Raw genomic sequence first — 27,250 nt, forward strand, 5'->3', positions numbered from 1 at the left:
TCAACTGTCTTCTCTCATCTACCTATCTACCCATGATCTCTCTCTGTTATGTGTCTCTCTATCCATCCATCCATCCATCCATCCATATCTCTATGCCTTTCAACTCTTTTCTCATCTCTCTCATCTACCTACCTATGATCTCTCTGTTATCTATCCATCCATCCATCTATATTGCTCTATCTTTCAACTCTATATCTCTTCTATCTCTATCATCTACCTATCTACCTACTTACCTACCTACCAATCATCCATCTATCTATCTATCTATCTATCTATCTATCTATCTATCTATCTATCTATCTATCTATCTATCTATCATCTATCTATCTATCTAATCTCTTATCTACACATTTATTGATCTGATCATCTATCTAATCCAGTTATCCATCTCTGATCTCTCATTATCCATCCATCCATCTCTTTCATCTCTCTTCATCTGTCTCTTCTTACTGATCTATCTTTATTTCTATCTGTCTGTCTATATCTATGTCTGTCTGTCTGTCTATCTATCATCTATCTGTCTGTCTGTCTGTCTATCTAATCTATTTATCCATCTATGATCTCTCTCATTATCTATCCATCCATCTCTCTTTATCTCTTTGTCTATCTCTTCTATTCTCATTGATCTATCTTTATCTCTATCTGTCTGTTTCTCTTTATCTATCTATGTGTCTGTCTGTCTGTCCGTCCGTCCGTCCATCCATCCATCCATCTATCTATCATTTATCTATCATTATCGTTACCCATCAGGATATCTCTGTCACTACCCAAGGTTATGATATAGGTATCCCTCAACGTATGACCATTCATTCAGCCGTTGTTTGAAGTTAGGTCTTTTGCAACCTTTACAAACAACAACCGACCTTCCTTCAAACAGTCCCTAACCCCCTGTCGAAGCTAACCCTCCAATTTTTATTTTTAAATTTCCCCCCCACCCCAAATTTTGAAATAAGATACTCTTATCAACACGGGACTTTTGTTTAAATGCTCTTTTAATAACAATCTGATCAATACATTCAGACCCTAGGCAAGGTCTTTTAAGACTTGAGCGGGAGGGGGTCGTTGCCTCCTCCCCTTACCACCTCTTGTAAATATTTGGACCAAATTAAAAAGAGAGAGAGAGAGAGAGAAAGGAACAGAGGACCAGCAGAGAAATCTTTAGAAAGCTTTTGTGAGGTACGGAGACCCTAACAAAAATCGGGGGAAACGCAGCTTTTGATGGGTGGAAAATGAGGCACAGTGTTATTACAGATAAGGAAGCAACACACCCACAAACACACCAGAAAAAAAATCCTCTTTGGTTCCTTCCTCTCCCCTTTTCTCGCCCACCCCTAAAACAGACCCTTCACTTTAGAGAAGGAACGTCAGAAGAAGAAAGGAGAAATTTGCAGAGCACTCAAAGGAAAAGGCAACTGGTGATTAGCAATGTTTAGTTGCTAAGGAAATTCGGCACACAAGGATATACAAAGCCAGGACTTGGTGTGTGTTTGTGTCTGTGGGTCTCTCTGTGTGTAAGACCGGGGGGGGGGGGTGTAAACAGCCTTGCACAAACACAGACACACACACACACACAGACACACACACACACAGACACACACACACACAAACCCTTTCCCTTGTTCTCTCTCAGGGAGAAAGTCTGCACGCTAGGCTGGCTGTCTTCATTTTAAAGTTGCAAACTTGAATTTTCCTCCTGGGATGGTTGAGATCGGTTTGCAAGGCAGAGGGGAGCTTGGAGGCTGGATGAAATCTCGCCTTTTCTTTTTCCTTCCGAGTAGATCGCCTCCAGATCGCCTCTACTCTGTCAAGATTTGGGGAGTGTCTCGTTCAAAGAATGGAGGGAATGGGAAGAGGTACAAGTCCCCTTTTCTCTCTTTAATAGAGAGAGAGGGAAGAAAGCTGTTTTTCTGCATCTTTTTGCCACTTCTGAGACCGTAGCAAAGAAATGCAGGAAGGACTAACGGATTTGCCACTTGTAAAGTTGGCCAAGCAGAACCTGCCAGGCCCATAGAAAGGTAGCTGATCTTATCTCTTGGCAGGTTAATTCTCTTCTTTCTAAAGGAAAGACTTTTCTTGGCCCATTTCAAGAATTTTAATTTCAAGAATTTTCAAAAGCTCATTTTGAATTATTCCAAGGTGAAAAAAGTGCTCCAGGGATTTTGGACTACAGCATCCATCGCTCTCCAGCCAGCCTTCCCCCTCCCCGCAGATCTTGGCCTTGGGTTCAAGAGCCCTTAAGATTTGGGGAAGCCCTGAATGAGGAGGATGGGATCTGTAGTCCATCCAGAAGAAAAGAAGAGAAGGATAAGGTTAAGGAGAAGATAGATGAAAAGATGAGGAGGAAGAGGAGGAGGAAAAGGAGGAGGAAAGTAGATAGATAAAAGGAGAGGAGGAGGAGATAGATGAGAAAGGAGAGAGAGGAGGAGGAGATAGAAGAGGAAGAAAAAAGAAGAGAAGGATAAGGTTAAGGAGTAGATAGATGAAAAGATAGAGGAGAAGGAGAAAAGTAGATAGATAAAAGGAGAGGAGAGGATATAGATGAGAAAGAAAGAGAAAGAGGAGAAGAAGATAGATGAGGAAGAGGAGGAGAAAAAGAAGAAGGATAAGGTTAAGGAGAAGATAGATGAAAAGATAGAGGAGGAGAGGAGAAGAAGAGATGGAAAAGTGATAGATAAAAAAGGAGGAGGAGGACATAGATTAGAAAGAAAGAGAAAGAGGAGAAGAAGACAGATGGGGAGGAAGGGGAGGATGAGGAAAAGAAGAAGAGAAGGATAAGGTTAAAGAGAAGGTAGATGAAAAGATAGATGAGGAGCACTTAGAGGTTGGCCTCAACCCATTCTTGGAATTTTCAGGAGAACTTCTCCACTTGTGGAGGGAAGACGAAGGAGAATGTGTTCCTCCCCTCCACCACCCCACATTGGAGGGCGAGAAAAAATTCCTTTAAAAAAAAAAAAAAGCCAAGCAAAGGATGAAAACATCTCATCTCACGAAAGCCAAATTTACTTTTGCGAGAGGAGGTTTAAGGAAGCCGGGCGCATTGTCCTTCAAATTTCCTCCGCGGGCTTCTGTCCACGAAAACAGGATGAAGCCACTTCCTCCCCCAGCGGTCGGTCGTTGGAGATGAAAAAGGAGTGCGGAGCGGCGGGGAGGGGAGGGACGCATCTACACAGATCTGAGTCTTGGCGGGGTGGGGGGGGAATGAAGCTCCTCCAAGGTGTGTGCGTTGGGGGGTTTACTTGAGGACATCCAGATGAGTGCAGACTTGCTTGAAGACGTCATCGACCGTGCCTTCCGCGTTGACCTGAAAGCAGGGGAGAAAGCCACAGAGCTCAGGAGAAGAATCCTGAAGTTGTCTTCTTCTGAGATCACATCCATACGTCCCGGTCCATCCTCCTTCTCCCCCCACCAGGGAGACCAGGGATTGGCCTTCTGGAAGGATTTCTAGCCAGGTTGAGTGTTGGAGAGGTCCACCAGCTTAGAGGGCTTTGAAAGAGAGAATGGGAGGACCACAAGACCTAGTTTGGAGGATCCTATCTTCTCCCTGACCCTCCTGCTGCCCAGGTTCATACAGCTCCCTAAGCCATCAGGTGGATTCCAAGAGGAATGAAAGCTTGATGCCTTCAAACCATGCTTTGAGCTTTCGCTGTTGAGCACACTCAACGCTTCTTCATTCCATAAATGAAGTTAAAACATCTCATGGGTTTAGGATGGTGGGTAAAGCCCAAATACACCCCATCTAGGCTAGACCCCACCCCCAATTCTGCTTCGCAGAGGAGGACCCATCTTCAAACCTTGGTCCTACCACAAGGTCAATCCTTCAATTCTTGGGAATCGCTTCCTCCCCGCCTAAGTTCCATTTCCCTTCTGCATCTCTTCGGAATCCTCCCAATGTTGGCGTGGACCTCTTCCCTCCGCCAGCAGCCAGTTAGTCAGCGCCTTGCTATGCTGAGCAGGATAAGGCCCGGAGGGAAGTCCCGGAGAATAATGAATGATTCTGGCCCATCCTCACCACCCAGGAGAACGGAGCGCCCTTCCTTGGCCTGCAATAGCTAGGTCAGTTCAAAATACTCTCAGTAACATTCCCTGCAGAGAGTGTGGCATGATGCTTAAGTGTAAAGGGGAAGGAAGGAAAGAAAGGGAGGGGTGGGAAGAAAAGAAGGAGGGAGGGAGGAAGGAGAGGGAAGGAAGCAAGGAAGGAAAGGAAGGTGGGGAGAGGAGGGGAGAGAGGGGAAGAAACAAGAAAGGGAGGTGAGAGGGAATGAGGAAGCAAGGGAGGAAAGGAAGCAAGAAAGGGAGATGAGGGAGGGAAGGAAGGGAGGGAATGAGGAAGGAAGGAAAGGGAGGGAAGGAAGCAAGGAAGAGAGGGGAAGGAAGGAAGGGTGGAAATGAGGAAGGAAGGAAGGGAAGGAAGTAAAGAGGGAGGGGAGGAAGGGAGGGAGGGAGGTGAGGGGGAGAGGGGATGAGGAAGGAAGGAAAGAGGGAGGGGAGGGGAGGAAGGAAGAAATGGAGGTGAGGGAGGGAATGAGGAAGCAAGGAATGAGGGAGGGAAGGGAGGGAGGGAATGAGGAAGGAAGGAAAGGGAGGGAAGGAAGCAAGGAAGGGAGGGGAGGGAAGGAAGGGTGGAAATGAGGAAGGAAGGGAAGGAAGGAAAGAGGGAGGGGAGGGGAGGAAGCAAGAAATGGAGGTGAGGAAGGGAATAAGGAAGGAAGGAAGGAAAGAGGGAGGGAAGGAAGCAAGGAAGGGAGGAGAGGGGGAGAGGGGATGAGAAAGGAAGGAAAGGGGGGAATGAGGAAGGAAGGAAGAAATGGAGGGGAGGGAGGGAATCAGGAAGGAAGAAAGGAAGGGGCAAATGGCTCAGCTAATAATTTTTATGTGGCTGAAATACCTCCCTTGGGATCCCAAACACATTCTCCTGAAAACAGCAATGCCAATTTCAGGCAAAAGCTACCTTCGTGTGAGAGATTTCTCAACCATCCACCTGACTCACCTTGCGGACAATTCCCTTCTTCTCGTAATAGGCGATGACGGGCTCGGTGGCATTGTAGTAGGTGTCCAACCGCTTCTTGATGGTCTCCTCGTTGTCGTCCACGCGCCCGCTGGTCTCTCCTCGCTTCATCAGCCGTTTCACCATGGTGTCCTTCCCAGCGTCCACGTACAGCAGGAGGGTGGGGGCAGCGATCTGCTCAAGCAACCAAGGTGAGGAGGAGAGGAAGAGGAGGAAGGGAAGGAGAAGGTTAAGTAGAAGATAGATGAAAAGATAGAGGAGGAGGAGGAGAAGAGATGAAAAATAGATAGATAAAAAGAGAGGAGGAGGAGGTAGATAAGAAAGAAGGAGAAAGAGGAGAAGAAGGTAGAAGATAGATGAAGAGGAGGAGGAGAAAAAGAAGAAGAGAAGGATTAGATTAAGGAGATCAAAAAATAGAGAAGAAGGAGAAAGGTAGACAGATAAAAGGAGAGGAGGAGGAGACAGATGAGAAAGGAGAAAGAGGAGGAGGAGATAGATGAGGAAGGGAAGGAGAAAAGGATAAGGTTAAGGAGAAGATAGATGAAAAGAGGAGGAGGAGGAGGAAAGTAGATAGATAAAAGGAGAGGAGGAGGAGATGAGAAAGAAGGAGAAAGGAGGAAGGTAGAAGATAGATGAGGAAGAGGAGAAAAAGAAGAAGAGAAGGATAAGGTTAAGATGAAAGAGGAGGAGAAAAGACAGATAACAGGAGAGGAGGAGATAGATGAGAAAGGAGAAAGAGGAGGAGGAGATAGATGAGGAAGAGAAAAGAAGAGAAGGATAAGGTTAAGGAGAAGATAGATGAAAAGATAGAGGAGGAGGAGAAAAGTAGATAGATAAAAGAGAGGAGGAGGAGATAGATAAGAAAAAAGGAAAGAGGAGAAGATAGATGAGGAAGAGGAGGAGAAAAAGAAGAAGGATAAGGTTAAGGAGTAGATAGATGAAAAGAAGATAGATGAGGAGGAGAGGAGAAGAAGAGATGAAAAGTTGATAGATAAAAGAGGAGGAGGAGGAGGACATAGATTAGAAAGAAGGAGAAAGAGGAGAAGAAGACAGATGGGAAGGAAGGGGAGGATGAGAAAAAGAAGAAGAGAAGGATAAGGTTAAAGAGAAGGTAGATGAAAAGACAGATGAGAAGAGGAGATGAAAATAGATAAAAGGGGAGGAGAAGGAGATAGATGGAAAAGGAGAAGAAGATAAAGAGGAAGACGAGATAAAGAAGAGAAGGATAAGGTTAAGGAGAAGATAGATGAAAAGATAGATGAAGAGGAGGAAGAAAAGAGATGAAAAGTAGATAGAAAGGAAGAAAGAGAAGACAGAAAGAATGAGAAAGTGGAGAGAGAAAAGGAGGAGAAGATAGATGAAAAGAAGATAGAAGAGAAGGGGGAAGAAGAAGGATGAAAAGGGGATGAGAAGATGAAAAACAGAAGAGGGAAAGAAAATAGACGAAAAGAAGATAGAAGAGGAGGAGAGGAAGAAGGAGAAGAGGAAGGAAAGAAAATAGATGAAAAGAAGATCGAGAAGGCGGAGAAGAGGATCGATGAGAAGGAGAAAGAGAAGGAAAAGCTCAACTTTGCAATTATTTGGTCCTCCACATAAGTCCTCTTAAAACACACCTTCACAAGTTGCAGATTTCACCTTCCCGCTTTCTGTGAAGGGCATATTTTCAATTGAAAATATGAATGTATATTATAAATTAATGGGAATTCTTTGTTCTAATCTCTGCTTTTTCTCCTTGGAGATAGGTGATATTATAATACTTTAAAGTCTCATTGTTATTTGATAGATAATTATGAATTCAAGGAAATAAGGATTCTTACAAATGAAAGAATATTAATGGTAATTTGAACACATAAGGCTCAATGACAGCAAAATATCCAGTTATGTTTAATGCAAATCTTAATCTTAAGAATTGATGCACAAAAACTTGTAACCAAACGACATGCTTGATGAAATGGAGGAAAGTTGTTCTTTTTTCTTCTCTTGCTTTGTTTTGTATGTGCTGTTTTGTTTAAAAAGAATAAAAATATATATTTTTTAAAAAAAGAAGGGCGGGATGGCAAAATCAAAGCATCGCAAAACCACTAAACAAAACTTAACAAGATTGAGCCATACAACAGCAGGGCCTAATAAGCGCTAAAAAAAAAAGCCCAAATCCTATTTTTTTTGGCCAAGGAGAAGATTGTGAGAAGGGGTTGCACTGCCCTCTTGTGGCTTCATCCCGCTCTTACCAGGGCCAGCGTCGAAGGCAACCCGCCAATCATATTAATAATAATTCAACAATAACCACGCCTGTCATGCCCAGAATCAAAAGCTCTCCGGGGGGGAAAAAATGCAAAACAAGAGAGAAAGATTCCCAGCTCTAAAATGTTTTCCTCTGGAAGTCCCAAAGGGGCTTTTTCAGGAGGCAACTGGACTGTCTTGATTTTTTTCTTTGAAGACATTTTGCTTCTCATCCAAGAAGCTTCTTCAGCTCTGGCAGAGCTAAATGTCTTTGGAGATTCTCTGTCATCCTGGCCAGGTAATATTTTTTCCCCCAGAACAAAATGAGAGAGAGAGAGAGGGAGAGAGAGAAGGAGAGAGAGAGGGAGGGAGAGCGGGAGGGAGAGAGAGAGAGAGGGAGGGAGAGAAGGAGAGAGGGAGGGAGGGAGAGAGGGTGGGAGAGAAGGAGAGAGGGAGGGAGAGAGGGAGGGAGAGAGAGAGGGAGGGAGAAAGGAGGGAGGGAGAGAGAGAAGGAGAGAGAGGGAGGGGGAGAAGGAGAGACGGAGGGAGAGAGAAGGAGGGAGAGAGGGAGGGAGAGAAGGAGAGAGGGAGGGAGAGAGAGAGGAAGAGAGAGGGAGGGAGAGAAGGAGAGAGGGAGGGAGAGAGAGAAGGAGAGAGAGAGGGAGGGGGAGAAGGAGAGAGGGGGGGAGGGAGATTTGGAGGTGATAAATAGGTGATGGATAGATGATATGGTTGGTTGGTTGGTAGGTAGGTAAGTAGGTAGATAGATAGATATAGATTTATTTAATAGAGGTAGGTAGGTAGAAAGAAAGAGAAAAAGAAAGAAAGAAGAGAAAGAGAGAGAGGAGATAGAGAGGTGAATGAGATTCACCACCATGTTCTTACCTTCTTCTCAAACTCCACGCCTTGGTTCACCTCCCGGGGATAACCGTCAATCAAGTAACCCTTGGATTGGTTTGCTTTGGCTAACATGGCGTCTCTCAGCATATCCAGGACAGTGTCCTGGAGGGACGAAGAGATTGGCAAGTAAGGAGCAATTCTGCAAAGTTTGGGGGGGGGGAAATTCCAGAGCTTTGGATTCACAGAACTGGGAGAGCAACTTAGATTTCGTTGGGTCCCCCCCACTGCTGATGGGATATTTCTAACCCAAGACCATCCGGCGTCTTTTGCGCTACTTATTGATATTCTGCCTTTGCTGACTCTGGAGGTGGCTTTCTTGATTTTATTTACACAACAGCCAGTACAGGTAGTCCTCGAACACAACGGAGCCCCAAGTTTTCTGTTATTAAACGAGACATTGGTTAAGTGAATTCTGCCCCGTTTTTATGACCTTTCTCGGCTCCATTGTGAAATGAATTACTGAAGTTGTGTTCTGACAGAGGCTTCCCAAGAGCAGGAAGCAAATTCCTGGTCCCAACAAAAACTCCTTTTATTGCTGTGAATTCTGCTCATTCGCATCCAGCAAAGTCTTTCCAGGGAGGATTTAAAGTCACAGACCTTATCTGGCTTGGAGAGCTGCCAGGCCGATCTCTGCAAAACTTGGCAAGGAGTCTCTGAGAGTCACTAACCAATTAAGCGAACTAATTGTCTCCTGCAAACTCCACTCCCCTTTCGCTCCTCTTTTATTCCCTCTGGAAGGGGCCATTCACCGTCCACTTGTGGCCTTCCTCCCAATTCGACCCCTGTTCTTTAGCTGTTCCCTTCATCTGGCAACGCTGTGCATGCGCACACTGGGAACAGGCTCCAGCTGTTCTTCTGCCTCACTGATGTCTGACTCCGAAGGCAGCTGATAACTGGCATACGGCTCTGGCCCTCTCTGCCTCCGACACAGAGCCTTCATCCGAGCCTTTCCCAGACTCCAGGACTGGCCCAGGTTCCTCCCCAACCCTCCTCACTCTCTGACTCTGCTGCCAGCTCCGCTGACCACTGGTGGGCCACAACAGCTTCCAATTATGGACAGCCTGCACAGAAGATCTCCAAGGCTGAGGAACACCAGGAGGTCTTCTAACTCACCAGAGGGACCAACTCTCCTTTCTCCATGATGGCCGAAAGCTTCTTCCCCCGGTCCGAGCCAGAGCTGACTTCCGCTCGTAGCAAATCACCGGTCGACAAGTGGGTGTAGCCGTATTTTTGGACGATCTTCTCACACTGCGTTCCTTTTCCAGAGCCTGGTCCTCCTGTGAAGGACATAGAACAGTGATGGTGAACCTTTTCAGCACGGAGTGGCAAAACCGGAGTGTGCATGCATGCACTGGAAACCCGAAGACTAGCTGGTTGGCACATCCATGCCTGTTTCTTTGGCTATTTTGGGGGCTGTTTGGGGGTGGTTTTTTAGACTGTTTTTGGGGGGCATATTCAGGCCATTTCCCAGCTATTTTCAGACCTTTTTTCAGGCCAAAAATGGCCTGGGTTTTTTTCGGCTTTTCTTGGCCGTTTTCAGGCCATTTTCGGTGCTCTGGCGCCTGCAAAGACCAGCTATGCGTGCTGGAAACCAGAAGACGGTGCATATGCCCACAAAGAGGGATTTGTGTGCCATCTCTGGCACATGTATCTGTGGTTCACCATCACGGATATACAGCAAGCAGACATAGGATTAGGGACTAAAAAATAATCAATAAAGGAGAATATTTGTAGCAATAGCAATAGCAGTTAGACTTATATACCGCTTCATAGGGCTTTCAGCCCTTTCTAAGCGATTTACAGAGTCAGCATATTGATCCCACAATCCGGGTCCTCATTTTACCCACCTCGGAAGGATGGAAGGCTGAGTCAACCCTGAGCCGGTGAGATTTGAACTGCCGAGCTGCAGAACTAGCAGTCAGCTGAAGTGGCTGCAGTACTGCACCCTAACCACTGCGCCACCTCGGAGTTCAACCTCGGAGTTGAAATGGTGGTGGTGGTGCTTGGTGCTCTCTGAGCTTGGTGGTTTTCTTGCAAACGTTTCATGACCCAACTTGATAACGTCATCAGTGGTAGAAGGGAGGGGATGGGGGAGGAGGAGGAGGACTGTGGGGTCCTTGATGCACTCTGAGCTTGCTTGTTTTCTTGCAGACGTTTCGTGACCCAATTAGGAAACATCATCAGTGCTGCTGGTAGTACTGCAGTAGACTAGTAGATAAGCACTGATGAGGTTACCTAGTTGGGCACTGAAGGACCCAACTTCCTCTTCCTCCTCCTCCGCCACAAATCCCCTTCTTACACTGATGATGTTACCTAGTTAGGTAATGAAACGTCTGCAAGAAAACAAGCCAGCTCAGAGAGCCCCAAGGACCCCACAGTCCTCCTCCACCCAAACCCCACAACAAACACTAGCACTGATGATGTTACCTAGTTGGGTCATGAAACGTAGTTTAGATCCATCTTTATAGCAGCAGCACCTGATTATTTTTGGAGTGGGGAAAACTCACCCAACCCACCTTGGATGGTGTAAGAGATGGACATCGTGCCTGCTGCCTTTGGCCAACTGGATGGGAGTTGAGACATTTTAAAAGCCAACAGATGATAGGGAGAATATATAAATTCCTCCGGAAGTATAAAATGGAAGAGGAAATTGTGAAAGAACAAATGATAAAATGGGCATAGAACTCTGGCTATAATATTGAATTAGACAAATGGGAAAAATTTTGGGGAATAAATTTAAAAATGACACTATCAGTTGCATACAAGGAAAACCAGTACAAAATATTTTACAGATGGCAAATACCTCCCCAAAATGTTGGAAATGCGAATCAATACACGGAACATATTACCATTTATGGTGGACCTGTGAGGAGGCTAAAGATTTTTGGAAAAAGATTAAAAATTGGCTGGAGGCAATAATGGGTTAAAATAGAATGGAAATCTGAAGTTTTTTTTATTAGGAATTATGTCTGCAAAATACAAAAAAGAAATCCATTATTTAATACTACATATAATTACGGCGGCAAGGATTGCCTTTGCCCAGAAATGGAAAAACAAATTAATTCCAAGCGAAGATGAAATAATAAGAAAGGTTATGGATTGTGCTGAAATGGACAAACTAACTAAAGAAATCCAGGGAAAAGAAGAATCAGAATTCTACCAGATATGGGATAAATGGTATAGGTGGATGGAGGAAAGAAACAGGAATCAATGAAGGAATATAACAAAACTCAAAAAATAATAGTTATGAGTAAAATAAGAGGGTTAAGAATGGTGAAATCCAAATGAAATACAATAGAAGGGGAAATAATATAAGGTGAGTGGTATCGATTGATAATTGCTATTAGAAAGAACAGGAAGCTCCTGTTCGTATTGTATAAATGTGATGTACGTCTAATTTTGTGTGTGTGTGTGTGTATTTTACATGTTTGTTAATAATAAAAAAATCTTTAAAAAAATAAAATAAAAGCCAACATTTATAAATGCCAACACAGAGAGCAGGTTTAATTGCTTGGAAATTATTATTTTTTCCTGACATGGAAAACTGAAAGCAATAAACTCTTAAAAGACCCCGCTGCATGGAGAGCCAAATCTGGAGTGTTTCCTTCTTTTGCTCTTCACCAAATATATGTATTTTATTCTGGGTTGAGTTGTGGGATTGTTGATTTTGGCTCTAACCCAAAATCTGTCAGGAGAAATTCAATCGCACCTTAGAATCCTGTTAGAAAAGTCTTTATATAAGTCTTTTTGGAGCCAAAATTAAGAACTGGCGTAAGACTTACCCACCACGAAGATGATTTTGTGATTTTTCAATTTTTCTACGAGGAAAAAAGGGAGAAAAACCTGTTAGGATCTGGCGGAGAAGTCAATTCTTGGTTGCTCATACAGGAGACCAATCTTGGTTTGTGAACTTGTTTTTAAAAAGGATTCCCCCCTCATCCACCCTCTGTCTGTCTGTCTATCATCTATATCTATTATCTATATCCAATCTTCTATAACATATATCACATCTCTTCTATCTTCTAACATCAGTCTCTCTCTCTCTCTCTCTCTCTCTCTCTCTCTCTCTCTCTCTCTCTCTCTCTCTCTCTCTCTCTCTCATATCTATTACCTATAGCCAATCATTTATAACATATATCTCATCTGTCTTCTATCTTCTAAAATCAGTTTCTATCTATCATCTATCTATCTATCTATCTATCTATCTATCTATCTATCTATCTATCTATCATCTATCTATCTCTATCTCCATCTGTCTGTCTGTCTGTCTGTCGTCTATATCTATTACTGTATCTATCTCCAATCACCTGTCTTCTATCTTCTAACATGTCTCTTTCTCTCTCTATCTGTTGTCTATTATTTATTCTCTGTATCTATCTCTATTTCTAATCTAATCAATCATCTATATCATATCATGTGCCACAGGTTCGCCATCACTGATCTATGATCTTTCTCTCTGTTATCCATCCATCAATTCATCCATCCATCCATCCATATCTATCTCTCTATATCTCTTTCAACTCTATCTGTCTCTTCTCTCATCTGTATCTGTCATCCACCTACCTACTACCTTTCTCTATCTCTTCTATCTAATCTCTCTCTGTACAACTATCTGTTCAGTTGTCATCTACCTACCTACCTACCTACCTACCTACCTACCTACCTACCTACCTACCTACCTCTATCTATCTATCTATCTATCTATCTATCTATCTATCTATCTATCTATCTATCTATCTATCTATCTATCATCTATCTATCTATCTACCTACCTACCTACATACATACATACCTTTCTCTATCGTATGTCTAATCTCTCTCTGTACATTTATCATCTACCTACCTACCTACCTACCTACCTACCTACCTACCTACCTACCTATCTATCTAGCATCTGTCTGTCTCTATTGCTGCGAAAGATGTGAACCCCCATCTGTGTAAATGGATACAAGACTCCATTACAAGGATATTTCACTAACCAATTTCGTTGTGTTTATTTTGTATAATGACAATAAAGACTATATTAATATCATCTTAGGTGGTGCAGCAATCAGCACCACCCAAGATTCATTTCCCGATTTCTGTGGGTTGCAACTTTGGGAGCCCAAAACAGAAGGGGTGCATTCATTTTGCTACTGTTTCTTTGAATGATGCTTCTCAGGAGGCCGGAAACTTTTCCAGACCTGGCTGAACGTGTAAAGACCGCCAAACGGGAGAGTTATAAATAAAAACCACCCGTTTCAGGTTTCGCGGACAACCTGTAATGAGAATTCTCCTTTGATTACAGCTTTCTAGAATTACAGCCTTGCAGAGCTGAGGAAATGAGCAGTAAGGGAATTTATAAAATGGACACCTAACATCAAAATGTCATCCAAAAAGCACAACAAAGAATGTTCTTTCTGTGCCAACTCAGAAAACTCAAACTGCCCAAAGAGCTGCTGATTCATTTCTACAGAGGAAGGATTGAGTCTGTCATCTGCACCTCCATAATTGTATGAATTGGCTCTGCAATCAAATTTGACAGACCCAGACTTCAATGAATAATTAGAACTATTCCTATTCCTATTCTATCCCTATCCCATTCCTATTCTATTCTATTTCTATCCTATCCCTATTCTATCCTACCCTATCCTATCCTATCCTTATCCCTATCCCTATTCTATTCCACTCCAAACTATTCTTTCTATTCTATCCTATTCTATACCACTCTATTCTATTCTAATTCTCTTTCTTATTCTATTCCTATTCCTATCCTATCCTATTCTATCCCTATCCCTATCCCATTCCTATTCTATTCCTTTCCACTCCAAACTATTCTATTCTAATTCTATTCTATTCTATCCTATCCTATACCACTCTATTCTAATTCTATTTCTTTCTTATTCTATTCTATTCCTATTCCTATTCTATTCTATCCCTATCCCATTCTATTCTATTTCTAGCCTATCCTTATCCCTATCCTATTTTATTCCACTCCAAACTATTCTATTCTAATTCTATTCTATCCTATCCTACTCTATTCTATTCTAATTCTATTCCTTTCCTATTCTATTCTATTTCTATTCTATTCCTATCTCTTTCCTATTCTATTCTATTCCTATCCCTTTCCTATTCTATTCTATTCCATTTTTATATTCTATTCTATTTCTATCCTATCCCTATTCTATTCTATCCTATCCTATCCTATCCTATCCTATCCTATTCTAATTCTAATTCTATTCCTTTCCTATTCTATTCTATTCTATTCCTATACCTATTCCTGTCCTGTACTGTCGTATTCTATTCTAATTCTAATTCTGTTCTAATTCTATTCTATTCTATTCCTCTGAGAATAACTACTAATGTTGGCCTGATAAATCTGAGAGGCGACTCAAGATCCACCAAGATGGAGAAAGGGAGAAAATTCACTGACCTGCCGCCATTTTGAAGTCTTCTGGGGTGATGACCTCCTCTGTCTGAAAGGAAAAAGAAGAAGTTGTGATTAGAGTGATAAGATCTCTCCTCTTCTCTTGAAGGGCATCAACCCAACAGCGGCTCAGGACATGCCTTGATGGCTCCCATCGCCTCGTTCCAAAACCAGGCAGGATAATAATTCAAGGCTGCGGGCAAAAACGAGTCTTTAGGACTTCTCCCAATGTTTTGTTTAAATCCTTCCCATCCTTGTTTTTTAAAGATGTCCCTAACTGCCACCTGAAATGAAACCTTCAACCATCCCTACAGAGGTTGGGGACACACATTAAAAATAAAGCAATAACCTCAAACACCTTTACCTCAATCAACTCTGGGACACGCAAACAAATCTTGAGTTAAGACACAAGGCAACTGATTTATTTCCTTCTTTTTCTCAGCGGGCAGATCCGAGAAGGTTGGACCACGAATGAAGAGGAGGAGATCTTGACGAGTTCTTTTCTCCAACCCTACCCGGTAGGATTCACCCTGGCAACTCTTCCAACAGAGGAAACAAGAGTCCAAGGATCGCTGTCAATGTGTAACCGGGAGGCAGCCTCTGACTCAGAGGCTACGTGAACAGGAGGCAGGAGGAAAAACCACCTCCAGGGTGCATCACCTGGGAAGAGGTTTCCGTGGCAACTGCTTCCTGCCTCCAATGTACCGGCAGGTAGAGAAGCTCAACGCTGTGGGGTTGGAGGCAAGGAAGACCATCGTGGGGAGGAAATTTGAAGCAATGAAATCCCCCAGGAGCTTTCAGGTACCTGCCGGCTACCTGACAGCGAGATTTTGGGTGAAGGAGGGGAATACAAAACCTTTGCCAGATCAAGCAAGATTGTTGGTGGTGCTGTACTGGAAGAAGGAGGAATTGCCTACTATTCAAGAATGGACGTTAAAAGTAGTAGACTTAGCAGAGATGGCCAAAATCTCAGCATATTTGAAGGACCATTCAGATGAGAAATACAAGCTGGAATGGAGAAGATGGATTGACTACATTCAAAATAAATATCGGACTAAGAAATCTCAATTAGCTTATGAATGAACAAGGAATGTTACAATTTATCTAAAGTTAGCTTAATAAAAGGGGAGTTAAAGTGTTTTATCTGTTTTTAATCTTTTTTAATTTCTGTTTAATTTCTGTTTCTGTAAGCCGCCCTGAGTCCACTGGGATTGGGCGGCCTATAAATTTAATAAACAGTTAAACAGGATGCTATAGTTAGTTAGCTTATGTTAGTGTATGATTGTTAAATGTTTATATCCTGTATTTTGCTCTGGGAGGTTGGGGGGAAGGAGGGTTGGAGGGGGGGCAGGGTTGGGGCGGAGGGAAGGGGAAGGGGAAATATTTGTAAAATCTATTAAAACTCTTCAATAAAAAAAAAACTTTGCCAGACCAATCCTCGAATACAGCTCGTCTGCCTGGAATCCACACTGTATATCGGATATTAATACAATCGAGCAAGTTCAGAGGTATTTCACGAGAAGAGTCCTCCACTCCTCTGCTCACAACGGAATCCCTTATGCCATCCAGGCTTGAAATTTTAGGCTTGGACATCTATACCACCTATGGTCTGACCTAAGCATAGTAGACAAAATTGTCTGCTACAACATCCTACCTGTCAACGACTTCTTCAGCTTCAACCTCAATAATACACGTGCAAACAATTGATACAAACTCAGGGTAAACCGCTCCAAACTCGATTGCAGAAAATACGATTTCAGCCACACCTGGAATGCTCTACCTGACTCCGTTGTTTCATCCTCAACTTAGCCTCAACTTTAAACTGTCTCACGTGGATCTCACCCCATTCCTAAGAGGTCTGTAACGGGGGCGTGCATAAGCGCACCAGCGTGCCTTCCGTCCCTATCCTACTGTCCCCCTTTATTTGTACCCATTTCCTCTGTTCATGTCCATGTTTACACTTAATACCTGTTATCTTGTACATGGTTTGACAAGCTAACTAACTAAATAAATCACACAAATGCTTCAGTTCTCTCTTTTGCTCCCTGACCTCCATAAAAATATCATTGGATTTTAGCAATAGCAATAGCAATAGCAGTAGACTTATATACCGCTTCATAGGCCTTTCAGGCCTCTCTAAGCGGTTTACAGAGAGTCAGCATATTGCCCCCAACAATCTGGGTCCTCATTTTACCCACCTCGGAAGGATGGAAGGCTGAGTCAACCCTGAGCCGGTGAGATTTGAACCGCTGACCTGCTGATCTAGCAGTAGCCTGCAGTGCTGCATTTAACCACTGCGCCACCTTGGATTTACTTTCTAGGTTCAAGCAGTCAGTTGCTACTTCAGCCTGGGGCCTAGGTCAGCCTGGAGAGGATGGACTAAAGCGCCCATCATCCCCAGGCAGTGTGGTGAGTGGACCCAGCTGTTAAGTATCTGTGGAAGGTTGGAGCATTCCTTGCATTTCCCCCTCACCTTTCTCTCTTGACAAAAAAAATAACTCAAAAGGAAAAGCATAACCTGTGCTTTTCTTCCGTACTGTTTAATCGGGGGGGGGAATCTTACTTATTTTATTTTTCCGCTTTTGGGAAGTTATAAGTGTGAAGTTGACCGTTGCAAAATGGATGGATAGAACCCTGGAACTGCTAAAGGACCAAGCTTGGGAGAACTGTTTAGTTTAGCTTAGTTTATTGTCATTGTCCCTCGTACAATGAAATTAAATGCCATCTTCAGTGTACATTATAACTATAAAAATAAAGATTTGATTTGATTTGATTTGATTGCATTTATATGCCGCCCTATTCCCTGAGGGACTCAGGGTGGCTCACAAACCAAAGTAAGGGGGGATACAAACAAGAGGAAAACAACAGACAAACAACTACAGACAAATTTAAAAACAATCAACAGCCACACAATTCGAGCGGGGACGGGAACTCGTCAGCCCCAGGCCTGTCGGAACAGCCAGGTTTTAAGGGCTTTGCAGAAGGCCTGAAGGGTGGTGAGGGTCCGAATCTCCACGGGGAGCTCGTTCCAGAGGGCCGGAACAGCCACAGAGAAGGTCCTCCTCCGGGTGGTAGCCGATTGGCATTGGCCGGTAGATGGAATTCGGAGGAGGCCTCGTCTGTGGGATCTAATAGGTCTGTTGGAGGTAATTGGCAGAAGGTGCAAACACACATCCTTCACGTGCAATATAATTGAAATTGTAAACCCAATACTGCATTAATATTGCACTATAACATAGAATTCAATATAGTTACTGCCCTGGGAAAGAAGCTGTTTTTCAACTATCTTAAGAATCAAAGTGTCAGGCCTGCAATTATATTCCTTTTAGAATTTTGGCCTGCCACACTTTCTCTTATTTCATTATGCTGTTTCATTAGTATAGTTGATGGGAGGGGGGAATAGACAGGAGTAGGATTGTGGAATGTATTGTTTTCATTCTTTTCTAGAAGCCAAGGTCATCTTTTGTCTCCGCACATTTACACTTGACCGGAAGCAGCTGGGTGTGGATGCCAGCGTGGAAGAAGAAGATTGGACCATGTGATGGACTGTGGGTGTGGGGACAAGATCATGAACTTTTAACTGGGTGGAATTCTGATGTCATTTCCAGTATTGGGATTAACACAGATGTGCTAAGATGTCTGCTTTATTAAATTGGAACTTTAAGGATAGTTTTGCCTTGGACTCTGATTTAATTCTACATGATACTTGGAACGCTGACACAACAACAACTCCATCCATCCAGATTGAAGGCTCATTTCCAGACAAAGGGCTAGTAAGTTTTCCCAAAAACCATTCGTTTTACAACTATTCGGGTGATTTCATTTCAATTCTGTGCAAAAGCAGCCTGACTTTTGCAGAGAAAATAAAACCTCCAAACTCACCAACAAATGGATACTCTTACTCCGTTTGTTCTCCAACTCTTACAAACGGAAGAATCAGTTTGCTGACCCAAACAGATGCCTTGCCTTGATTCAAACCGAATGGTTGCGCCCTGTCTGAGCCCACAATGAAACCTTGGCATCGCAGCTTGCAATCCTGGCTTGCTACCTGATCCTCCAGGGCCTCGGTTTCCCCACTGCAAAAGGTCAGCCCCTTTAGCCACCTCATGGGCTTCTCCAAAGCGGGAATCAAATCGCAGTTAAGATTTCGGGAAGCATTTTTGGGTGGCGTTGAATTTCATGGCCAAACCGCGACTCATCTTTACACTGGGTTGTTCCACAAACACACCCCAACCTCCAACCCCCCGCCAACAAATCTGCTAATGTAATTCCAGGAAGATGCCAAAAGAGGAGGGTCTCCAAGAATAGATGCTGGCACGGTTTGATGGGGAAAAGCAACTAGATCTGGTTACACATCTCCTTTTTTTTTTTTTTTTTTTTTACACCTAATAAGGTTAACTTCCTTTAAGGTTTTGCAAACTAAGCAGCAGTAAATCTGCCTAGGGACAGAGCCCACCTTTGCTGGAGAAAGATGAGTTGGACTGCTGGGGCAAAGTTTTAAAGGCCTTCCTGAAGTTTAAGGACGATTTTTGGAGGGGTTTGAAGCATGTCAGGGGTTTGAATCCCCTATCCCTGCAAAAAAATACAGCCTCAAAAGACACACACCGTAGTGCTCAAAATTGTGGAAACCTTTTTTTTGGAGGGGGGGAGTGTATATTTGAGCTTTGATGGCTAATAACACCACTTTATTTTGGAGTAGTACCAGAAAATTATATATCACTGGAAAGATAATTTAATCAAGAATCTAATGCAACAAAATTTGTTCAATCATCTGTATTCTATGAAAAGTTATAGGCCAGAAGCAACGCAGCAATAAAACCCAGTTAGTAGAAAGCAATCATTCAATCTTGGTTTCACATTATAAGAGCTGCAGAACTAAAAGACTCCATGGGAAGATGTTTTAAAAGTTGTAATTCATGCTAAAGGTTACCCAACTAAGTATTAACTGACATGGTAATTTTTGTATATCTTGTTTTTTCGATGGTGATAATTTTTGTATTATTACCATTTTTTTAATGGTAATTTTTGTATATCTCATTTTTTCAATGGTGATAATTTTTATATATCTTGTTTTTTCTATGGTGATAATTTTTGTATATCTTGTTTTTTCTATGGTGATAATTTTTGTATTATTACCATTTTTTCAATGGTGATAATTTTTGTATATCTCATTTTTTCTATGGTGATAATATTTGTATATCTTGTTTTTTCTATGGTGATAATTTTTGTATATCTTGTTTTTTCTATGGTGATAATTTTTGTATATCTTGTTTTTTCTATGGTGATAATTTTTGTATTATTACCATTTTTTCAATGGTGATAATTTTTGTATATCTCATTTTTTCTATGGTGATAATTTTTGTATATCTCATTTTTTCTATGGTGATAATATTTGTATATCTTGTTTTTTCAATGGTGATAATTTTTGTACATCTCATTTTTTCAATGGCAATAATTTTTGTATATCTTGTTTTTTCGATGGTGATAATTTTTATATATCTTGTTTTTTTCAATGGTAATAATTTTTGTACATCTCGTTTTTTCTACGGTGATAATTTTTGTATATCTCACTTTTTTTCTACGTGTTTCACTTTTCTTCTTTATAACTGCTATTCTAATAGCAAATCCTTCCTAAAAGTTATTGCATTACATTCTTGATTAAATTAACTTTCCATGGATATATATAATTCTATGGTGCTACTACTCTAAAAAAAGGGGGGGGGGTGTTATTAGCCATCAAACCTCAAAAATATACTTCCCCCCTCCTCTTAAAAGGTTTCTACCTTTCATTTTGGCCACTAGGATACTCTTGAAACCACCAGGAGGAAAAAAAATCTTCCCAAAGTTGCTGTCTACCTCCCAGGTTTAAATCAGTGTGGCTGTGCTGAGATGCTAGCTTTCTGCAAGCAAGGAACTGGCAGGGCAAAAGAAGCAGTCGGTTCGATTCCTTCCTTCTTCCCCTGCCTTTTCAAAGGGCCAACTCCCCTCCACTAAGGATAGTTCAAAGGCCTCTCCAAACGCCCCCCCAGGGAAGTTGACAAAGTAGACATAGAAAAAAAATAACAACTAGTTTACCTTCCAGTCAGTTGGGAATTATATGAGTCATCCTCCAGTAGATGTCAGGAAACAGGAGTGGAGGATGAGGGTGAATGATGACTTTGGTTCTGGAATGACACCTTCTTCCCTAACATCCAAGCGACGACGTGGCCATTATGATGAGGTAACCCCATCATCACAATGAGGTGATGCAGAGTTTAATGACAGGTGTGTGTGTGTGTGGGCTGTTGAAAAACAACACAAAATCCCTTCCAGAAAATCTAGAACCTCTGTTGGTTTAGTCACTGCAAAGAACACGGGGTTTAGATGTGTGTGTATGTGTGCGTTGTGACTCCAGATTGTGCTGTTAGACACACACACACCCAGGATAACCAATGTATAATAGTGGCCCAAATTGTGTGGGGAAGTGTATTTTTCAGATTTGATGGCTAATAACACCCCTTTATTTTGGAGTAGTACCATGAAATAATATATCACTGCAAAGACAGTTCAATCAAGAATGTAATGCAACAAAGTTTGTTCTATTATCTGTATTCTGTGAAAATGTACAGGTCAGAAGCGACCCAGCACTAAAACCCAGTTAGTAGAAAGCAATCATTCAATCTCGGTTTCACATTATAACAGCTGCAGAACTAAAAGACTCCATGGGAAGACGTTTTAAAAGTAGTAATTCATGCTAAAGGTTACCCAACTAAGTATTAACTGACATGGTGATAATTTCTGTACATGTCATTTTTTTTCTAGGCTGAAGTGTATCTGGTTCTTTGTTTTCCTACCTGTTTCGCTTTCCTTCTTCGTAACTGCTATTCTAATAGTAAATCCTTCATAAAGGTTATTGCGTTATATTCTTGATTAAATTATCTTTCCATTGATATATAATTCTATGGTACTACTCCACGAAAAAAGTGGTGTTATTAGCCCTCAAATCTCAAAAATACACTTTCCACCCCAAAAGGTTTGTACAATTTTGGCCACTACTGTAGATGCTCGGAATTTTAGCATCTGTACATCCTCCAAATTTAGCCACTAATGCTTCATAGATGGCTCTGTCATCCCAGCCTACCTTACAGGGGGGGTTGTATAGTGGGGGAGGGGAGGGGAGGAAAGACTGCTATGCACATGCTAAAATTGCTGTTTAGGTCTTTTGGGGAAGGTTGGGTTAAATCAGCATACGGGGAGGCTGTCCTGAGATGCTAGCTTTCTACAGGCGAGGAACTGGCTGGACAAGGAAGCAGCTATCCAAATTTTCTTTCTCCCCCCCTCCCTCCTTCCTTTGCCTTTTAAATGGGGCAGCCCACCAGGACAATTCAAAAGTCTTTGGATCCCAGAAAAAGAGAATATGCTTGCAAGAAAGAACGAATGAAGGGGAAGAAGAACAAAACAAGATTTTCTCCATTTTGCTTATAACAGCATCTGGATTTCTTCCAGATCCTGACGTTCTCCCAATCTTTACACAACCAGCGATCCTTTTTATGACCTCCAAATCTGACTTGGGGAGGAGGAGGATTTCACAATTTACACACACCAAGTGGTCTATTTAAGATATTAGCACGGTTTTAAAATTGGGGCCGGAAGCACCAGCCTCTCTCAGTTTCCCTCCGGGGCAAAGCAAAGAGTAAAACTTGTGCAAAATTCCAGCTGTTTATAACCAGGGAAACATTGGATGTTGGGGTGGAGGGCAAGAGGGAAATGGAGACCCCCCCTCATTGAAAAAAATATTTTAAAGCTTCCCCCCCCCCCCGCCTCCAGCAGCTTTGGATCAACGGAGACACAAATCTAAGAGGTCAGTCAAGGTTATTGCAACCAGACGCCTTCCCAAAGTTGGTGCAGGATCCACCAGACAGACACGCACACACACAGAGAAAGTCATTTATGGAGCAAAGAGCTGCTGATTCTGTTCCACAGGGGAATGATTGAGTCTGTCATCTGCACCTCCATAACTGTCTGGTTTGGCTCTGCAACCCAACAAGACCGACACGGACTTCAGAGGAGAATCAGAACTGCAGGAAAAACAATGGCTACCAAGCTGCCTTCCATTAAGGACCTGCACACTGTATGAGTCAAAAAGAGGGCTGTGAAAATATCTACAGACCCCTCACACCCTGGACATAAATGGTTTCAACTCCTACCCTCAAAGCGACGCTATAGGGCACTGCACACCAAGACAACTAGACACAAGGACAGTTTCTCCCCAAATGCCATCACTCTGCTAAACAACTAATTCCCACAACACTGTCAAATAATTTACTAAGACTGTATTACTATTATTCTTCCCTTCCTTCCTAGTATCTTATCTCTTTCCACTTGTGACTATAACCACGTTGCTTGTATCTTTCAATTTATATTGTTTTTATTTGTTTCCTAGTACGATTTGATAGCTTATTTAGTAACCTTGACTATCACTAAGTGTTGTATCTTGTGATTCTTGATGAATGTATTTTATTCTCCTTATGTACACTGAGACCATATACACCAAAGACAAATTCCTTGTGTGTCCAGTCACACTTGACCAACAATGAATTCTATTCTTTTCTATTCTTTTCTATTCTTTTCTATTCTTTTCTATTCTTTTCTATTCTTTTCTATTCTTTTCTATTCTTTTCTATTCTATTCTATTCTATTCTATATTCATTCCATATTCTATTCTATTCTATTTCTATTCTATATTTATTCCATATTCTATTCTATATTCTATTCTATTCTCCATTCCATATTCTATTCTATTTCTATTCTATATTCTATTCTATTCTATATTCATTCCATATTCTATTCTATTTCTATTCTATATTCTATTCTATTCTATTCTATTCTATATTCTATTCTATTCTATTCTATTCTATATTCTTTCCATATTCTATTCTATTTCTATTCTATATTCTATTCTATTCAATATTTATTCCATATTCTATTCTATATTCTATATTCTATATTCTATATTCTATATTCTATATTCTATATTCTATATTCTATATTCTATATTCTATATTCTATATTCTATATTCTATATTCTATATTCTAATTTCTAATTTCTAATTTCTAATTTCTAATTTCTAATTTCTAATTTCTAATTAATTTCTAATTTCTATATTCTTCTATATTTTATATTCTATATTCTATAAAAGCACAACCTGTCGATTTTGCTGCAATTATCCACAACCTTTGGCCCTCGGTCCATTTGGCTGCAGCTCCCTTTAAAAAAAAAAGATTAAAAGCACTGTTGCAAATCCCTACCCAGGCTGCTTCCTGCTTCTCTAGCCGTCAAGAGAAATATTTTTATCTTCTGCGCTGAATGAGACGAAGGAGGGGGAAAAAAACTCAACGCATTGACCATTCTCCCCGCCGTTTTTCCTTCCCCGAAGGATGCCCTGCCTTTAGCCAAATCGTTTTTGTTTTTAAAAAAAAACCTCCTAGGAAAACAGCTCAGCCTTACCTTGTCAGCCCTGGAAGAGGAAGGGACAAAGGCAGACAGAGAGAGAAGGCTGCAGTTCTCTGCCACCGGCCACCCTGCATGGTTATTTTTACCTCCCTATATAGAGAGAGACTCTTCGAGGCATGATGGGAGAAGGAGGGAGCATTGGCAGCCACGAGTGCCCACAGACGGGAGCAGAATAGCAATGGTAGGGGGGGGAGGAGGAGGGGAGGGGAGAGGCAGGTCGAGAAAGGAAGGCAGGAGAAGGCTGGTGGAAGAGAGCTTAAGGCGCACAGAGGCTGAAAACCATTCGCTCCTCCGTGAATTCAGGAGCCGAGAGGTAAAAAGCCATGCATTTTTCCCCCGCAAAGGGCCAAACAGGTTGCCAGTCGACCAGAATAGAGATGGAAGGGACCTTGGAGGTCTTCTAGTCCAACTGAGTTGTGCATAACTGTCTGGTTTGGCTCTGCAACCCAACAAGACCGACACAGACTTCAGAGGAGAATCACAACTGCAGAAAAAACAATGGCTACCAACCTGCCTTCCATTGAGGACCTGCGCACTGCACGAGTCAAAAAGAGGGCTGTGAAAATATCTACAGACCCCTCACACCCTGGACATAAATGGTTTCAACTCCTACCCTCAAAACGACACTATAGGGCACTGCACACCAGAACAACTAGACACAAGGACAGTTTCTCCCCAAATGCCATCACTCTGCTTAACAACGAATCCCCATAACACTGTCAAACTATTCACTAAGTCTGCATTACTATTCTTCTTCTCATCTTTCCTAGTATCTCTCTCCCCCCACATGACTATAACCACATTACTTGTATCTTTCAATTTATATTGTTTTTATTTGTTTCCTAGAACGGTTTGACAGCTTATTATTAACCAATAACTATCACTGAGTGTTGAATCTTTTTATTCTTGATGAATGTATTTTATTCTCCTTAAGTACACTGAGAGCATCTGCACCAAAGACAATTTCCTTGTGTGTCAATCACACTTGGCCAACGAAGAATTCTATTCTATTCTATTCTATTCTATTCTATTCTATTCTATTCTATTCTATATTCTATTCTATACTCTGCATTCTATATTCTACATTATGTATTCTATTCTATAAAAGCACAACTTGTCGATTTTGCTGCAACTATCCACAATCTTTGGCCTTGGGTATATTTGGCTGCAGCTCCCTTAAAAAAAAATTAAAAACACTGTTGCAAATCCCTACCCAGCGCTGCTCCTGCTTCTCTGTCAGAGAAATATTTTAATCTTCTGCGCTGAATAAGATGAAGGAGCAAAAAACCAAGGCACCTATTCTATTCTGCATGCTATTCCACTCTACTCTACTCCACATTCTATTCTATTCTATTCCATTCTATTCTACTCCTCTACTCTACTCCTATTCTATTCTACTCTACTCCACATCCTATTCTATTCTACTCTACTCCACATTCTATTCTATTCTATTCCATTCTATTCTACTCCTCTACTCTACTCCTATTCTATTCTACTCTACTCCACATCCTATTCTATTCTACTCCACATCCTATTCTATTCTATTCTACTCTACTCCACATTCTATTCTATTCTATTCCATTCTATTCTACTCCTCTACTCTACTCCTATTCTATTCTACTCTACTCCACATCCTATTCTATTCTATTCTACTCTACTCCACATCCTATTCTATTCTATTCTATTCTATTCTACTCTACTCCACATTCTATTCTATTCTATTCTATTCTATTCTATTCCATTCTATTCTACTCCTCTACTCTACTCCTATTCTATTCTACTCTACTCCACATCCTATTCTATTCTATTCTATTCTACTCTACTCCACATTCTATTCTATTCTACTCCTCTACTCTACTCCACATTCTATTCCATTCTATTCTATTCTACTCCTCTACTCTACTCCTATTCTACTCTACTCTACTTTACTCCACATTCTATTCTATTCTACTCTACTCCTCTACTCTATTCCTATTCTACTCTACTCTACTTTACTCCACATTCTATTCTATTCTACTCCTCTACTCTACTCCTATTCTACTCTACTCTACTTTACTCCACATTCTATTCTACTCTACTCCTCTACTCTACTCCTATTCTACTCTATTCTACTCTACATTATATTCTATTCTATTCCTCTACACTACTTCTATTCTACTCTACTCTACTCCTATTCTACTCTATTCCCATTCCCATTCCATTCCTTATTCTATTCTATTGCTATTCCCATTCCTATTCTATTCTATATTCATAGAGTTGGAGAAGGCCTTGGAGGTCATCAATCCCCTTGCCAAGACAGGAGTCCTGATCACAGACGGATCTGTTGTCTTGGAATGCTGGGGTGGAAAATACGGAGAGGTCCCACAATTTTAGCCAGCCCTGGCACAACATGGCAACCACAGAGCCATGGCAAAAAACAAAAACAAAAGAACCCCAAAACAAATAAACAAAGCAGGGGGAGGGAGAAAAAGAGGGAGGGAGAGAGGATGGAGAAAGAGAGGAAGGGAGGAAGGAGGGAGGGAGAGAAGCAGGAGGGAGAAAGGGAGGGAGGGAGAGGAAGAAAGGTAGAGAGAAATGAGGGAGAGGGAAAAGCAGAGGGAGGGAGGGAGAGGGAGAGAGGGGGGAGAGAGAAAGACAGAAGGAGAAAGGGAGGGAGGGAGAGGAAGAAAGGGAGAGAGGGAGGGAGAGAGAAAAGAGGGAGAGGGAAAAGCAGAGGGAGGGAGAGGGAGGGAGAGAGAAAGACAGAAGGAGGGAGAAAGGGAGAGAGAGGGAGAAAGAGGGAGGGAGAGGGGGAAAGTGAGGGGAGGGAGGGAGAAAAGGGAGAGGGAAAAACAGGGAGGGAGAAAGGGGGGGAGAGAGGGAGAGAGGAGAGAAAGACAGAAGGAGGGAGAGAGGGAGGGAGAAGCAGGGGGGAGAAAGGGAGAGAGAGGGAGGGAGAGAGGATGGAGAATGAGAGGGAGGGAGAGGAGAGAGAGAAAGACAGAAAGGGAGAGGGAGAAAGGAAGGGGAGAGAGAAAAGAGGGAGAGGGAAAAACAGAGGGAAGGAGAAAGGGAGGGAGAGAGGGAGAGAGAAAGAATGAGGGAGAGAGGGAGGGAGAAAGGGAGAGAGAGAAAAACAGAAGGAGGGAGAAAGAGGAGAAAGGGAGGGAGAGAGAGAGAGAGGAGGGAAAAACAGAGGGAGGGAGAAAGGGAGGGAGAGAGAAAAACAGAAGGAAGGAGAAAGAGG

At 42.1% G+C, this 27,250-nt stretch overlaps 1 protein-coding gene across 2 annotated transcripts in view; it reads right to left on the reverse strand.

The window, feature by feature from the left end:
• Positions 1 to 971: 971 nt before the first annotated feature.
• AK1 (adenylate kinase 1) overlaps positions 972 to 27,250 on the reverse strand; it is a 47,573-nt gene continuing 21,294 nt past the window's right edge. Inside the window, exons 1-7 of one of the 2 annotated variants that reach the window (XM_087704630.1) lie at positions 24,019 to 24,150; positions 14,538 to 14,580; positions 11,908 to 11,943; positions 9,239 to 9,402; positions 8,111 to 8,227; positions 4,988 to 5,179; positions 972 to 3,301 (exon numbers count right to left, since the gene is read on the reverse strand). In XM_087704630.1, coding sequence (XP_087560756.1) covers positions 3,233 to 3,301; positions 4,988 to 5,179; positions 8,111 to 8,227; positions 9,239 to 9,402; positions 11,908 to 11,943; positions 14,538 to 14,547 — 588 coding nt within the window. In that variant the 5' untranslated portion in view covers positions 14,548 to 14,580; positions 24,019 to 24,150 and the 3' untranslated portion in view covers positions 972 to 3,232. Of the gene's footprint in view, positions 3,302 to 4,987; positions 5,180 to 8,110; positions 8,228 to 9,238; positions 9,403 to 11,907; positions 11,944 to 14,537; positions 14,581 to 24,018; positions 24,151 to 27,250 lie in introns of those variants that run through there. The other variant, XM_087704631.1, reaches the window with a different exon arrangement.

The sequence above is a fragment of the Thamnophis sirtalis genome, unplaced genomic scaffold, assembly GCF_051295495.1.
Source record: "Thamnophis sirtalis isolate CommonGarterSnake01/CBP01778 unplaced genomic scaffold, rThaSir2_p1.2 scaffold_2, whole genome shotgun sequence".
NCBI lineage: Eukaryota > Metazoa > Chordata > Lepidosauria > Squamata > Natricidae > Thamnophis > Thamnophis sirtalis.